This window comes from Macadamia integrifolia, chromosome 8 (genome assembly GCF_013358625.1).
Source record: "Macadamia integrifolia cultivar HAES 741 chromosome 8, SCU_Mint_v3, whole genome shotgun sequence".
NCBI classification, from domain to species: domain Eukaryota; kingdom Viridiplantae; phylum Streptophyta; class Magnoliopsida; order Proteales; family Proteaceae; genus Macadamia; species Macadamia integrifolia.
Genome location: NC_056564.1, coordinates 16,239,989 through 16,257,108, shown reverse-complemented (window position 1 = coordinate 16,257,108; position 17,120 = coordinate 16,239,989). Strand labels below are relative to the sequence as shown.

Below are 17,120 nucleotides of genomic sequence, written 5' to 3'. Positions count from 1 at the left end.
GGAGAAAATGGTGAAACAACGGCCACAGGTCTTCTCAAAGGAATGACGGAAACAAGGAATATGAACAGGAAGGTGGACCCAGTTTGAAGCATGTTTTTTGAAAGGAACCATAAACATTTGCTAACCTTGTGGCTTAGAACCTTAATATTACTACATTTAGAGATGGATAACCAACCTAACTACCCCAATTTTTGAATTAAAACTAACAATAGATATGTGGAGGAGCTTAAATCTATAGTTAAGTCAGATATGCTGTATAATTTACAACACTCTAGTTAATCTATTTTTTTCCTTGTTTGAAAAAAAAAAAATATATATATATATATATATAAGCGCAACTAATTAGTATCTGTTGAGACAACTCAATAAATGAAATCCCTATGGATTTTCCTTTCAACTATTTAGAAATTATCCAACTTAAGTTATGGGCACAAATGATTTTTCCTTTTTGGGAAGCATAGAAAAAAAAACCCCCACCTCAAATCATATTCGAATTGATATGATAATTTTATGTATCTATTTGACAATAAAGACATAAATTGAATCATTCTTTCTCAAGCCGTATGAGGAGAACACCTTCTAGGGGGACAGGAGACGGGGTATTGTTCATATGTATTGCAGAAACCAGTGGTTACACACCACAGGATCTGTTAAGGATAAGAAAGACCAATAAATAATTGAAAACCAAGATAAAACCTGCAATTACCAACTTCATTCAACAAGTCAAAAACCTATACACATGAAAGCTCTTTAGATTGTAATGATCGAGGAGTTGGAGAGGAAGATTTCAAAGTACCTCCAGAAAAAGAATGTGTCACAATCACAACCGAATGGGAGGAGTCAAGGAAACCACAAAAACTAATAGCACCAACCTCTAAATCTGAGAAAACTAATATGAATGATATGACAGATAAATAGCAAGAGAGATAAAAGAATGGATACAAAGATGAAAACTAAGCTAAGACTGACCTATGTTACTACATAGATAAACAATAACACAAGATGACAACAACGATTCACTATAAGCCAAATAGCTAAGCCCCTCACGGGCACACCTCATAGAACACAATTGCAATTTTCCTCAGCAGTTTCTATTAAATTATCTCTTATTTTGAGGAGCCTCGGAAGGAGGAAGTGTTCCGAAGACCCTGTCCCATAGTGAGGAAGTTATCCCAAAGCCCTTATCTTGAATCCTGAAATGATGGTTCATGTGATACCTCTGGCAAAAAAAAAAAAGGATCACAATCATCAGCATAACCAGATTAAAAGGTCGATTTGTTATATCATTCTACAAATCAAATATTTGTCTACAGAAGGATAGTTTTGCAAGGTAAATGAGGAAAAGACTGGCTGTGAGTGATGGTGTGTACATGCAGAATGCTATCTATGGATGATTGGGTTAGAGCTGACTAGGCACTTAAATTGGTATTGTAACTATCAATGACCAAGTTCAATCAGCTTTTTTTGAAGGACGTGAGGGAAATGGGAAATGAGAAGAATTGCGTATTTAATATGGCGCACCATCTGAGGAATCTTTAAAAAAGGATCAACAAAAGGAGCAAATCCTTGCAAATAATGTTTGTAAATAGTCATTTATGACTAATCATGACATGATGCATCTCATGCTTCAAAGGATGCTGAGACATTATTTTGGTCTAGATCGTCACTTGTCAGTCAATTTTTCGAAGCTCAAATATTGTCTGATTTTTGTGATTTAGGTCTCGCTTGAAAGCTAATTCAGTTAGTTTTCCAACAAGACCCCGAGCTTGCAAACCAGAGCAGTATAGCCAAAGTTAAGGCCACAGAGGTGTTATGCTATGACAGAGTCCCACTTTTAGAACTAAAAAACTCTAGAGAAGTTGATTTTATTTATTTATTTTATTTTATTTTATTTTTATTTTTTTAAGAATAAATAAATCTATTACCAAAAGGGAGAAGAATTTTCTTCAGCAATCGAGGTAGTTGCTAAATTTGTAACTGGAGTCCGGATTGTAAGTTCATATAATGGGTAACAAAATTAGAAAGTTGACTTAGGAGTTAGGCTTTCAGTAAGTAAAGAGAGGGTAGAAAGTTAGCAAGGAGAGAGAGAGAGAGAGAGAGAGAGAGTAGGAAGTTCCTATGTTTCAAGGCATTGTCACCTATATAAAGCAGTCCAAGCTAAGTATTTGAATTGTAATTCTTTTATTGAAGTTGAGGTGTTGTCTATTTTATTGCTTTTGTAGTTTATGCCCTTGAGTTTTAGAGCTAGTTGTTGCTGGCACTAAATCCTACTCTGTAAGATGTAGCTTATCTTGCTGTATCTCTCTCCTCATCTTCTTCTTTCTCTTTCTTTTCTTCTCTTCATTCTACATCAATGCCATAGGATCTATTGAGCTTGAAATGTCTGACAGCTAGGACAATAATAGTAGGTTCCAAGTCTCATTAACCGGAAAATGTGCCCAAAACACAACACAGACCCGGAAAAGGGGGCTTCTGCAGTTTAATTATAGCACAGTATTTTTAAAAAAGGATTATACCATATAAGAAAAAAAAAAAATCATTTTGACTTTTTTACTCACCTTCAGCTGACGAGGCATTTCTGTAGATGGATGTCCATGGTGGAGGTAGTAGTGGGTGACGTCATACATTACATAGCCCAACATGCCACCACCAAACAAAGCAGGTGTAGCAGCAGGAGTTGATGCAAGTCCAAGCAGCTTCCAGAACTAGTAATCATAGCAAATGATAAATCAGAAGGATCATAAAAAGAAAGATCCAAACAAAGTTTCACTATGTGAACATGACTAGAGAGGTATCTCTCGATGAACAACCTGAGGTGCTTGTACAGTTGTACTGCCACACAGCAACTTAGTTGACAATGTTGTGGAGAAGTTTCCCTTATCACCCCAGAAAATTGTAGTATCTGATTTTACTATTCCTAGTATTTTGAGTTTCAAGTCATTATATGAGTATTTGAGTCAGTTTATGAATTCTATATATAGATGTAGTGGGCTTGCTTCACCCACGAATTTACAAATAATAGTTCAGTTTTTCAAAGCTGTGTTGCTGTAAGAGATTTGTAGTGTAGCTGGGTAGAGTCTCAGTGGGTTGCTTGGTGGATTCCAAGGGAATGATATAGGTGATTTGCTGTCCTCTATCTTTCATTACTATCTTCAATATTCTACCAGGTTCAACAGGTCAGTCCCTCTTTTATTCCCACCTAGAGATCCCCTATTTTCTGGTCAGTTTTCAGTTGTTTTGATCCGTCATATCTCTCTGGTAGCTGAAACAGAATTAGACCATATTTGATATACTGGTTTCTGTTTATATACTCAAATACTGTTCTGAAAATCTGAATTAGACCTTTGACTATTCAAGTTCCAGCACCACTGCTCTGTTTTCCTAGTTCTGCCATGATTACTCTGAACAGAGTCATGTACATTTCAGTTAGCTGAGATCTATAGGGAGATTCTAGAAACCAAAAGGACCAATCAAACTGAATATCAAAGCCATTGTGATCATTTATATTTCAAGTTATAAAGTTTCTCTCAAGTTTTCCAATTGTCTCTGTTTTCTGGCGATCCTATGTTGCAAATCAGACTCTTTTTCTAGATTGTGACAGATTATTGCATCACATGAATATAGCCCAACAGCTGCATTTGCCATATCCAAGGGTTGGCTTTGCCACATCAGACCAGCACATGGCAGAAATAACCTACTCATCAAGAGATACCTATCTAGATGTGTTTGTCCAGAGAACCTTGTGCCTTTTCAGAAGTATAAAAAATGTAGCAATATTTCCCCCACCCTCTGTTCCACTTTTGGGAAAAAACACTTTGTACTGCAGTTATAGATTGTCATATTCAACCATACAAGGAAAACAATTTTCTAGAATCTTTACATTTAAAAATAATATTGGAGCATGGAGAGGAAAAGGCTGAAGATAGTCTATAATCAAATATCATGGCGAAAAGCCTTCATTTGGATGTGCACAAGCAAATTTAATATAAGTTTCAAGTCGCTGCATGAAGTAGTAGGTACAGATGGTAAGCTGACTCAAGGAGATTTCCTCTATTGGGCAAGGCCCCATAGTCAAAGTGCTTATATAACCTATCTCTCCAATCTTCTGGAAATGAAAATGGAAGGTGAAAGGTGTGGAAGGGACATACCCCAACAGATAGAATAGCTGTTCCAGCAGGAGGAAAAACAAGACGTAACCCATCCATAGGGTGCTTATGATGGCAGCCATGAAGAAGATAATGCATAGTATTTCCCCTGCAGAAAAAAGCTCAATAATGTTTAGCACTTCTACCTATGTCTGTTTACCAGATGAGAGAGAACTGCACAAAAGAATATCCAAACACAGATATAAGCAAATGGATGGAGGAAGAAGGGATAGGAGGGAGAGAGGAGTACCAATAGCTTTTTGTCTCGATGTGGAAAAGGAAGCGGTGCAAAGTGTATTCTAGTAATGTCCACACTAATATCCCAACAGCAATCAATAGTGCTACTTTTGGAAGTGCAAGGCCCATCCGGATCGATTTGCTGATGGACCAAAGTACAACTGGAAGCCAAATGAGGGGAATCGCCCACCATACTGTCCGAGTCAAGAACTGTTTCAAATAACAAACAAATCAAACAGGCAATTTCAATAGGGGAGGAATGAGAGGTCTAGTTTACATTTAAAAAAAAAAAGAAAGGGAATGAGAGTTCCACGAAGTATGACCAATTTATGCCAACCCTAACTAGTTTCTTAAATCATGTGTTTATGCGGAATGCATGCAAGCATATATAATGATTGGTAATTTACATTTAATAAGAGAAAATGTAATGCCTATCACCTACTTGTTAAGAAAAAAGGAAAATGTAATACCTCCCAGAATTCACTTGCAAAAAAGCGTGGGCCTTCCCTGCTAACAATGGGCTGATGAACCCACTCTTGGTAGGATTCACCGAGATGGCCAACCTATGAAGGATTTTAAAAGGTTAATATAAAACAAATGTCTAATACAGTTGATTGCAATTAAAAGTCAACAAAGAGAGACCAGAAAAGTAAATAAGATTAAGCAGTTCTCAGAGTACAGGTATATGACATAAGATCACCAACCCACCAAATGGGATAAAACAGGAGGGATGCAAAAATGGAACACCCAGTGACCATTTCAGGGATTTTCTAATTCTAATCTGAATCACTTGATCCATACTGGAATTGACTTGTCTGAATCAAAACATACATGCCATGTCATGTCATATCATGTAAAATTATTACTTTTAGAGGCCTGACAATGATCATCTTGTTGGATACCCCTACATCAGATCATCTGATCCAGCCAATGCCCAATGGACAGGGTGGTCAATGAAGACATGAAATTGGATATGCTAATCCAATCTTAGATCCTTGGACCACGATTACTGCCAATACGTTGATAGCACAATCATGGCCATCGCACAAGATAATATTTTCTAAAATAACTGGAAAAAACAAGCAGGATTTTCTCAGGAGGAAAAGAAAAGATAAGAGCAAAACAATGAAAAACAACCTGGAAGACAAGAGGTTTGTCCAAGTCCACAGTAAAGCCCTGTGCAACCATCTTGGCACCTTAATATGAAACTGTAGGTGTATTAAAACAAAAAAAATAAGTTAGACCTCAAATATGTCAAACAAAATGAGAACAAAAAGCATAAGGAGAGGACTATATCTCAATTCTATGAAAAAAATAAAATAGTCTATTAGGTATCATTAGTTTTGATTTGACATTTTCCTTTCACTTTGGAGAGTCGGAGAATATGAGTGGAGTTAGAAGAATGGAGGTGTTTGAAAAAAATGAAATAGAAATGTAAGCGTAGGGAACTCTCTTTTTTATTTTATTTTTCCCCCTCATTTTTTTCCCTTCTAATAATTATGGCATAGGAAGGGGGAGCAATAGTTATTCAGTTTTAATTTTAAAAGTTTATTTTATTGCTATAAAAATGTTCGTGTTGACAAATCTACTAATCGTATTATTTTTGTTAATTAAAAAATAAAGAAACAAAAAGATTCATCCAAATGTTGGGACAGCTATGGGGTTGACCATAAACAAAATCTTTCGTTGGCCAAGAACACAATCTAATGGAGCCTGACCAGTTAGCATTCATGCAGTAGTCCAAAATCAACAGCACTTTCCAAGGCTTTTTACACAATATAACAGGCATTTAATAGGTTAAATGTAATGTAAAAGACATGTTGGGGAATAGGATGAGTTTGCTACTTAGAAATTTTAACCTAAAAGTTTCAATGAAAATATATAGATAGCAGAGGTCTAGCCCACAAGGTTAGGCTAGTCAGCAGTTTCAAAGTCAGTCCACCTCTAAAGGTAACATTTCCAAAACAATAATTTTGATTCCATGGGAGGAACGAAAGGGCAAATCTCCTTGGATAACTTCAAAGAGATTGCTTCAACATCAAAAGAAACTTAGATAAAAAAATTAAGTGGTCCTAAATGTATCCCAGTTTCATCCTTTCAGAACAGTGACATAACCCCCACACTGAGGGGCCATATCAATAGTAGTCAAACGATTACAACCACTGTCAAATTTCGATAAGGTCCAATATGTACCAAGATTGGTCATGTCAATACAAAACAGAACCGATGCATAAAAATATTTGTGCATAAAACTGTATCAAACAAAAAACGGACTAATACACTTGATACACTGGCCACCAAAAGCAAAAAAAAAAAAAAAACCCGTTTTTGAAAGAAAACTTCTTCCTATTCTGACTTTTTGACAAAACCTAAGTGGATCCCATCTACATTTAAAAATAAAAAATAAAAAAACACTGGGAGTGATTAAACAAGCAAAAAATTGCACTTGCAAATGAAGATTCAGATATAGATTTTTCTTTTTCAAATCTTCTTGCTTAATTGCTTCTTACTACATATTAGTAGGTTTGATATTCCACTTGCCAATTAAAATTTAAATCACAAGATGCAAAGAAGACATTGGTTGTATTTCATTACTTATTAATTATTTATGGTGTTGTGTGCATGCTTAAAAACACTAATTTTACATATATCATAAACATATCTAGCATCACTCCAATAAGTATCCGAAGCGTCTCTTAAACCAGATTTCTGACACATTGAATGAAACCAATACTTGACACCTTGATTACAACCCATGTTCATTTTCAAATTTATATTATTTCATCCTGCAGACGCAAAGTCTCAACATTAACTTAAGGAGTGTTTTTTTTTCTTTTTTTCACCATGGACTAGCTATCACAGAGAGTTTGTCATGAATAGTCCAGTGATTACAACTCGTCTTCTTTTTCTTTTAGAACAATGAGATAAAGATCCATATTGAAGGACCATATCAATAGAGTCCAGTGGCCAAAATCCATGCTGATTCCCATATTTTTGTTTGTACTCCAAATTCCTCCTGCTAATGTAAGATTCCAACATGAACTTCAGGAGTATTTTCCTTTCTATGGACCATCTATAACAGAGCATTTTCACTGAGTTCTATCTTCCCTTTCCCACAATTGCTAGGTAAGCATACTGTTATTGTGGCAGGCATTCATAATGGTCAGTATTCATGACAGCCCCATCATTTATTATCTGAAATAATAGATTATCAACATATTCATTTCCATCAAGTTTGAAATATGTCAAAACTCAACTGCCCTCTCCCACCTCTTATACACTCATAGTTGTCGCAGCGTTTAGGCATTGGAGGGGATCCGGAGGCCTTGACAACTATTTAATATATAATTGTACATTCTTCTTTAATTTTGGGGAGGGGATTGGGAACAGGGGAAAAATACTACGATGAGAAAAATAAACGATGTATACAGCAGAGTTTCTTTTGATGTGGAAACAAAGAGAAGGTTTACGTGCCATTTACATAAGCATTGATGGGTAATTAGACATTATTTAGTTGCTTTAACATTAAAATAAAAGGAACAACAGAAAAATGAGATAAAACATGAAAAGCAAAGCTTGAGTTTCGATGTGAAAAACAAATGTTTAGGTTTGAAAAATGACCGCAGGTATAAAACCAGCAAGAAAGAAGAGCTTGCAGGTTGGAACTGGTTCAAAGGGCTAAACAGGAGAGAATAATAGGTATTTATCCCCCTCCCCCCAAAAAGAGAGAGAGAAGGAAAGCCACTTGAAGCTCAGCAAGCCAAGTACAAGTTCTATCTGTGTCACTATATGACCAAATCAGGTAGGTCAGAGGGGTCATGTGATGACAGAATTTCAAAGTTAATCTTTGTGTGTGTGTACTTTTGGATAGTAAGCAAAAGAAAAATAATAAAATTTATGACTTATCAAAAGCAGGAAAAAATAGATATTGATGGAAGATATCTAACTTGATTCAATGAAAAAGGGAAAAAAATTGTAGAAATATATTCTACTTCCCAGAAAAACCAGTACCCTTTGATAAAACCAAGGCCTAATAGATATAGAATGTCATCCATGTATAAATTGACTTTCTAGCAGAAAAACCAAGCTTCCCCAACCCCCCCCCCCAAAAAAAAAGTGTATTAAATAGAAGAAGTTACAATTTCTACATATAAGAAATGGACACACAAAGTCACAATGCTATTGGTACTCCTATTAGACTCGAGTTTGAAAAGTCAGACTTCTGGGTTCTGTCAACATAGTGAACAACACCAACTCAGCCTTATCCCAACTAAATGGGGTCAACTAAACGAATTACCTTAAAACGACTGAACAAGTCCAAACTGACAAAGAGCTAACAAGACCTGACCCAGGATTGTATAGAAAACCAAAGTCATAACCAAAATTAGGAGATCTATAATAAAAAAAAAAAAAAAAAAAAAAAAAAGGGTTAATAAAAAACTCAAGCCTTAAATATATCAGCTAAATTCCCACTCCCTGCCCCCCAAAATAAGAGCCCACTCAATCATCTAATATCTTTATCAAATAAAGTAAATGAGATGAAATCTCAACCAAATTTCAGAAAACATAGAAATGGTATAATTTCTAACACTGCACAATCCAAATATCACAGTTATTATAAGGGCTATAACAATTGGGGTAAATGCTTTTAGTGGCTTATTCATTTTTATGTTCTAACACATTATCATAATAACCATAACCACGTCATTGTTAATGTTATCTATAGATTAATTCATACTTATGATCGAACACATTATCACAATAAACCATCATCATGCCATCATTAGTGGCATCTGTGGCTATTGCTAAAACCACAACGTAATTGTTACATCTCAGGGACAGGGTTTGAAGAATCGATCAGCCAATTTGGATTGGAATCCGCAGTAGCTCATCCAGAACGGTACAGAATGTGATTTTAGACTCAGTTATTGCTGATTTTAGGATTTTCTTCACCAATTCTGGCCGATCCAGGATGGGATCATTTCGGTTCCGATTCTGAACTTTTGAACCCTACTCAGGGAAGAATAATGCACACGGAAGCCTACCTATTACCACACTAAGGGGAAGTAAAAGGAAACAAAAAAAAAAATGGCAAACTGATTGCAGTTATATATCTTTACACTATAAATTCCATGAAACATTTCCATCACATTTTCTTGATTGCATTCGAAAAACTAAATTTATGTGGTTTTAGTCACTATCATTGAATTGACATTCCAATGATATCTCGTTAAACTAACAATTAGAGGAGAGGGGAAAAAAATCTATCTTTATAACTCCTTTCATGTGGTAAAATTCCCACATCAATCAGGTCCCTTTCATAACAACTTAGCTCCCAATGCATCAATAGGAACTTAACTATCAGAATCAACCACTAACAGTCATATTTCACCAATCTAATCGAAACCATCAATCCTCAGCAACATTAAAATTGGTTTTACCGGCAAAGAACCATTTCAAATATCGCCAACACATAACAGCAGAAAACCTGTTTTACAACCATCATATCCAGAACGAAAAAGTACCACTCCCTAAACAACCAGTAAAAGCACACAATGCAGCCCAGGAAAGCCCTTCAGGATAACAAATCAATCCCAAGAAACCCCAAAACTAAAGTAAAGAACACAATTCTTAGCGGCTATCAGCTCAGATCTAAAAGACCCAGAGAAAAAAAAAAATCAACCCAAATCAAAAAATGGTGCAAAAAGAATAAGAAAGAGACCAACCAGAGAAAAGGCAAGTCCGATCTGAGATTCTGCTTTGGATTTGTGTAAACCCAAGAGAGAGAGATCGTTCTGGGCGGCTCTGCCTCTCTCTCTCTCTCTCTCTCTCTCTCTCTCTCTCTCTCAAACAGGGAACAGGGATCGAATGTTGAATTGAACGTGGAGGGAGAAGAAAAAAGTAACGAGTGACGGAGGATTTCAGTGAGAGAGAAGAGAGAGAGAGACAGACAGACAGACGGGCGTTAATATAATATTTATAGAAAATAAAACGACAATGCTACTCAGTTACCGTAGAGAGAGAATCATAGGTATTGCCAGCGTGATCTCACGTTTGGAATTAACGGTTGCCAGCTGTACTTCTCTCTCTAGTCTCCATCACCCAATTACTTTAAGAGAGAGAATTCGTTTTATTTTTTTGGATTCTCTCTCTAACATAACGGACAGTCAACGGCATCAGTGTGCATGGACCATGATTCTTTACCGATCTATCACACGCTGTGATGGTGGGGAATAAGGGGGAATATCACACGTCCAGTCATAGGCGGTTCCCATGGTTTTAGTGCACTGTATTGGAATAAGTTCTTAAAAACCAGTTTTTTTGTTTTTTTACTGTTTTACCCTTTGTCCTATCATTTCAATGAAACCGTATCAATATCAATGATTAGTGATATCGATATGGAAATGAATTCTTTTCAAGTGCATCAGCTTTTTCAAGTGCACATTGGACGGCTAGGAACCACTTGAGATGTCTACCTTGGTAGTGCCAGTCATCCGATGTGTGCTGGAAGGACTGACGTATTTGAGAGGATTCAAGTCCATCGATATGGGTGATTCAATACTGATACCTCAAACCATGGTGGTTCCATCACCCGTTGGTTTCGTAATCTAGTTCACAGAGTCTAATCACATTAGGGTTTAAAAACACGAAATCAAGATCTGGATTGATTCCCATTGTTGGATTGGCCTTTGAATTGGGAATCTGATTCCTCTTCATAGAGCCCAAGGAACAAGGGATGGCTGGGAGGACCTAGGTACATGTCCTTAGGTCACCCCAATTGTGGGATGATTCCTTGTTCCCTAGGCTTTATGGAGGGAAATTCTATTTAGTGCCCTTCCAAAGCCATTTTATTTATTTATTTTATTTATTTTTAACAAAATTTGGATGAGTTGGATCCCAATCCTTGAAACCCTGAATCACATGGTGGAAGAAGGTATTGTGACATAGTCCAACACCTCACAATGAAGAGGTTATGAGTTCAAATCTCTTTCAAAGGCCTTTTTCCATATGGAAGTAAATGTGTCAATCGATCCAGTTCAAGATATAAAATCAGAAATCAAAATCAAACCGAATCAAGAATGGTAATACATCTTCAAAATAAAAATAAAAAACCGAATTAACTAGGTTTCAACTTTATATTCAATTTTAATTTGATTTCATATTCAGTCTAGAATTTTAGATCTTATTTTAAGAACTTAGGATAATTTTTACATGTTCACCAACTAAAAATGAAACCCTTATTTGATAATGTTATAATTGTTAAACTTTTTTCATATATTAAAAAAAAAATGTATTCACACTAATTAAAATAAATAAAAGAATAGATAATTCTCTTTATTTAGTTCAAAGTTCAAACCGAACCAAAAAAAAATCAACTTTTGAAACCAAACTATGACATGGTAGATATTGTCATCCTGATTTTTTTTCCCCTTTTGTTAGAAATCTATTCCAATTTCCAATTATTAAAAATCCCTTAAATAGTTTTTCCAACTCAATCACTTTCAATTGTCAACCTCAAGAGGGTAACTCAAAATGGCAAGGGACAACCTCAAGGTGCACATGCCGCGCAAATCAATTCAAATAATGTTAGATACCTTTCATGGTTCCAAAGGGCAAGAGCTGGTGATTGGCAGACCCAATATTCTATTACATAATCTTCGGTTGAGGTGAAATTGGGCCTGGGTCTTTGAAGGCATGGACCCAGACTCAAGTACCTTAGGGCTCTTATCTCAGCCGCCAAGCTTGAAAATTCAGATGGGATTTAGGAGGGTTTGGCTTTTTGGGTCCAAATTGCACCCTTATTCCCGGCATTTGTTTTGTAAAAATTTTATGGGAAAATGTTTTCTTGTCCAAGTGTGTGGCTTATCTCAGCGCTTCCTTGTGTCTATTTCTCTTATTTCCATATGAAATGACATTTATGCCTCTTACAGAGCGAGGAAGAACTTTCTACCATCCAATGTGTGAAATATTAATGAGTGGCTTGGAAAATATTGTAACTTATTCTTTGGCTCATCTGATCAATATGAGAATTATACCATAAGTCCAAACAAATAAATATGAAAGGATAAAAATGAAATTAATTGAATAGGAATAAAGATGAGATGATACAAATCAACCTAAACAGGTTTTGCCAAATCACGTAAGTTCCCAAACAAGAGCAACAATGGAACAACAAAGAATGGACTCTAGTCTCCCTCACTATCTCCAACCCTCTTTTTGGGTTTTTTTCTTTCTTGAATTATTTTACAAGTTTTGAAAATTTTCTAATTTGATTTGTTGATCGAAACTTCAGAATCCTTGTGTGACCTGGTTTGCACCAAAAGGGACATCTTCAATTTTAAGGAGAATGACCGGTGACACAACATAGCCTCATCATTTCTTTCTTGAATTATTTTACAAATTTTGAAAGTTGTCTAATTTTATTTGTTGATTGAAACTTTAGAATACTCGTGTGGCCCAGCATACACGTACAACATCTACAAGAAAGATCTAGAGGGATTATTTCATCTTAGAGATCGATTCGCAAAGACTTACATGGTTTGCACCAAAAGAGGCATCTTCGATTTAAAGAGAGTGACTCATGACATCACATAGCCCCACCATTTCTTTCTGATGCTTTCAAATTCGTGATACCATGTCTATTCTTTGGATTATGGGTGCCATCATTCGTAGTGGTCTGTCTACATACATATAATATATTGGTCCCTTTATACCCTTAGGTTATGATTTCCAACAAATATCTGCATTATTTTAGTTGCTACCTCATGAGGAAAAAGGATGCTGAGATTGTAGCGATTTCATGAGGTTGTTCCTTTATGAATGAGATATTAACCAAGATTAAATCCAACTTTATCACACATATGGTGGCACTTTAACATCCTTTATTGATTGCTTATGAGTGGGGTCATAGGCCCTCTAGCCCTATCGACTTCGAGTGTGACAGTCTTGATATCAGAGCAATGGTTATAAGATTAGGACAACTTGAGTCACCTAATGTTGGGTTATTAGCATAAACATATTAAGTATTATGCCCTCTCACGTGGGGTAGTAAACACCCCTTAGAACTTCCTATGGGTTTGAGATTGAAACCCTATGGAGGAAACCACATAGGAAAAACAAGAACACGAATCTAATAAAATTATGGAGGATCGATTTGTACCTTTCACCTAGTATGCTGAAGATGATTGATGTTGGTCACTCCCACTTTCGCTCTATTGGCTTGGCTATGGATCTTTTACAACCCCTTAAACCTCCTTGGTTCTCTCACTTTAGTGGTAAAGTGGGGAAGAGTGAATAATGGTTGTAGGGACCCAAAATCTAGTATTTATAATACTGTCCTGCACTCAAAACCCTAAACCACAATGGGTTGAGCCAGCATATCCCTAAGCTTGAGAGTGGACCGAACCGGTTCATGCAATTTGACTCTCACCCATTTAATCAACCCAAATAATTAATTTAGCCCATAAATCCAACAATCTCCCACTTGGGCTACATTAATTATAAGGATGTCTTTTAAATTGGTGTGGCCATAGAATCTTATTACATTAACCACTCTTACTGTGATTCAGTTGAAAAACCACTCACATCGAATAACAGCAGAAGATACACCTCAATATACGGCATACAACTTTCTGTTATTACAAACATAAGTAAGTTTCTTAACACGAATCTATGTGGGATACCATCATAGAAATATTGACATATCCTCAAATTACACTGTTGTCATTCTATGTAGGTCCTTAACTGAGACATTAACCTTCACTGTGGCAAATCGCCTTTGATCTGTGGTTAATATCTAACTGTGGCCTTCCGCCTATAAACTGTGACAAATATTGCCTATGAACTGTGACAAATACTGCCTTAAAATGTGGCAAACATTACCTTTTGAATTGTGGTAAAATATTGCCTATAAACTGAGACAATTACTGCCTATAAAAACATTTTCAAATGAAATCATAAACCAAATATTTCAAGAAATAACTGTGCATAATGTAAATGCTAAAACTAAACCATAATTCATCAAACTGTGCCCCAAAACATATGGGCTAAGGTTCAAAACATAAACAAATACTAAACAAAACCAGAACTCCCACTAATCAAGCATTTCAAATAACTGTATGTAAAGAAATCCTAACTACTTGATGTGACCAAATTTTACTTGCTCTCAATTGCTGATGATCAGTCTACCTCACCCTTTCTTAGTATCATTCTGCTTATCAACCCCAGAATTCTTCCTTTTCTCTAACCATTTCTTGAAAATAAAACAGTCCTTCTTCACATGTCCTTTCTTATGGCACCAAAAACACTCTACGTTGTTGGTATTCTCTTCATCCTGAGCCTTTTGAGATGTGTCAAATTCTTGAGAGCTATTAGTCCTGTCATATGGCTTGACGCTTCCTCTGTTGAAAAAATTTTTGTTCCTTCTGCTTGGTCCACCAGAAGATCCCTTGTGAAAAGTTACATGTGCACTCTCAAACCTAGTTTGTTTCAATTTTTCTTCCTCTTGAGTGTAAATGGAAATGAGCTCATTTAGGCTCCAATCGTCCTTCAGTGCAATGTAGGTAGATTGGATAACCTTATACTGACTAGGGAGGGTATTCAGTGCAATGTGTACAATATATTCTTCATCGATCTGTATTCCAAGATCCTTAAGTTTACCAGCATCAGTAGCTACACCCAAAATGTATTCTCTAACACTCCCACATCCATCATACCTTGTATTCATTAGCCTGGTCATCAATGTGGTTTTCTCAGCTTTCTTGTTGTGTTGAAATCTACCTTTAATAGCATCCAGGAATTCTTTTGTAGTGTCTTTGATCTCTATGTTCCCACGTATAATTTCAGGAACTGCCTTTTTTAAAACCAGTATGCACTTTCTGTTTGCTTCAGTCCATTTCTTAAACTTGGTCCTTTCAGCACTTCTGCTCGAGTCTGTGAGAGGCTCAGGTTTAGGCTCCCTAAGTGCCAAGTCTAAGTCAAGAAGACCTAAATGCAATTCTAATTCCTCCACCCACTTTTGATAGTTGTTACCAGTGAGCATTGGGATGGAAGACACATAACTTGAGGGAATGGCCATCTTACTACAGCAGTAACAACAACACAATACATGCCAAATATCAAAATATAAATCATAATATAAAAGCATGTAATACTATCAATATATTTTAAATAAGAGTTACAACCAAAAAATGTATCCCTATCCTTTGGGACAGGAATTAGCTGATGCTCTTATATTCTTCTTTTAACTGTGAAAACAACACTAACTTCGGAATTCAATCACCTTTGGGCAAAAGAACTCCAAATTTAATGTCCCTTTCTGAAATATGGATAATTATCCTCAAACCTTGATGACATAACCTTTGGGAAAGTATCATCTTTACTGTTGGGGAAGATACAATCGAATTGAATGTACCACTTTGGTGGGTTTCACTCAGTTCTATCATATCTTTCCCATTGGAGATATATATCTTTATGTTCAAAACATACATATAAATGTCACTAGGACAACAATAACCATACAAGAGTCACAACCGCAACTACATTCCTATCCTTTGGGCTAAGAATGCACTGGTCCTCTTGTAAATTTATATTTACTGTGAAAAGAACAATAACTTTTGAAATCCCCTCACCTTTGGGCTTAGGAACCTCTAGGTTACTGTCATTTTCTTAACTTTGGTGACATCACCTTTGGGCAAATGTCACCTACATTGTTTCCCTGTGGAAAATCATGAAATAATAAGATGTACCACTTTGGTGGATTCCACCTCATCCTTTCATGGTTTCCTAAAGCAAAATTACTTTGCAACTAAGAATGAGCGGAAGCTTACACCCTTTTCCATATTAACATATCTCAATTTAAAAAAAAAAAACTTCTCAATTTCATGGCAACCAATAACATATATATTTTTCAAAGCATTGATTTATGCCATTTTGTTTCAATGATTGAAACTAAATACAACATAAAATTTCAAATAAACATGTCATATTAAAAAATTAGATCATTAAATGTGGCCAGAAAACAAGGAATCCAACGCAAAAAACAGATTTCAATTTGGCCTTAAAACGGACCTTTAAATGAAATTTAAAGTAGTTTAAATAAAAACGCCCTTTTGTTTCAATGATTGAAACTAAATACAACATAAAATTTCAAATAAATATGTCATATTAAAAATTAGATCATTAAATGTGGCCCGAAACAAGGAATCCAACGCAAAAAACAGATTCCAATTTGGCCTTAAAACGAACCTTTAAATGAAATTTAAAGTAGTTTAAATAAAAACCCAAAATGAACAAAAACCAAACAAGTCTTTTTTTTTTTAAATCAATCAAGACCAACCGGTTCGGCCATATGAATTCCGGGTCAAATTCGGGTCAATTGGTCAACGACCCGGTCAACCTTTGACCGAGTCAAATAGTACATATGAGTTGACCCACTGTGTCACCGGTTCGAATCGGTAGGGTTTTCGAGTTGAACCGGCGATGCCTCGCCGCCGTTTTTTTTTTTTGAATTTTTTTTCTCTCTCCTCCGGCAGCCGGTTTCCGGTGGCGCGTGCCGGCGCGTACGGATGTTTCCGGTGACTTGCGGCATACCGCCGCGACCGTATTCTCGTGATCTACAACTTTCGTGAAGAAAGTTTTTCCATACAGGATTTTTAAGTGATGGTAAAATTACGATTTTTATGATTTTCATGATTTTTAATCAAATCAGGTTTTAAGTAATAATCAAAATCTTCATGT

The 17,120-nt window shown here is 36.0% G+C and overlaps 1 protein-coding gene across 1 annotated transcript; it reads right to left on the bottom strand.

Moving 5' to 3' along the window:
- Window positions 1-690: 690 nt before the first annotated feature.
- On the bottom strand, window positions 691-10,318 carry LOC122087440 (dihydroceramide fatty acyl 2-hydroxylase FAH1). Its single transcript, XM_042656581.1, has 7 exons — window positions 10,109-10,318; window positions 5,520-5,590; window positions 4,853-4,945; window positions 4,396-4,592; window positions 4,149-4,254; window positions 2,559-2,705; window positions 691-1,219 (listed from the first exon to the last, which is right to left on the bottom strand). The coding sequence occupies exons 2-7, from the start codon at window positions 5,568-5,570 to the stop codon at window positions 1,100-1,102; spliced, it is 714 nt and encodes a 237-aa protein (XP_042512515.1). The 5' UTR covers window positions 5,571-5,590; window positions 10,109-10,318; the 3' UTR covers window positions 691-1,099.
- Window positions 10,319-17,120: the final 6,802 nt, after the last annotated feature.

What these genes read in the sequence shown, in the direction of transcription:
- LOC122087440 (XM_042656581.1), bottom strand. Translation starts at nt 5,570, where the DNA reads ATGGTTGCACAGGGCTTTACTGTGGACTTGGACAAACCTCTTGTCTTC. An exon ending in ATCGAGACAAAAAGCTATTG is followed by an intron (nt 4,255 to 4,395) that starts GTACTCCTCTCT and finishes TTTTTTCTGCAG; the next exon opens with GGGAAATACTATGCATTATC. An exon ending in CAGCTATTCTATCTGTTGGG is followed by an intron (nt 2,706 to 4,148) that starts GTATGTCCCTTC and finishes TATGATTACTAG; the next exon opens with TTCTGGAAGCTGCTTGGACT.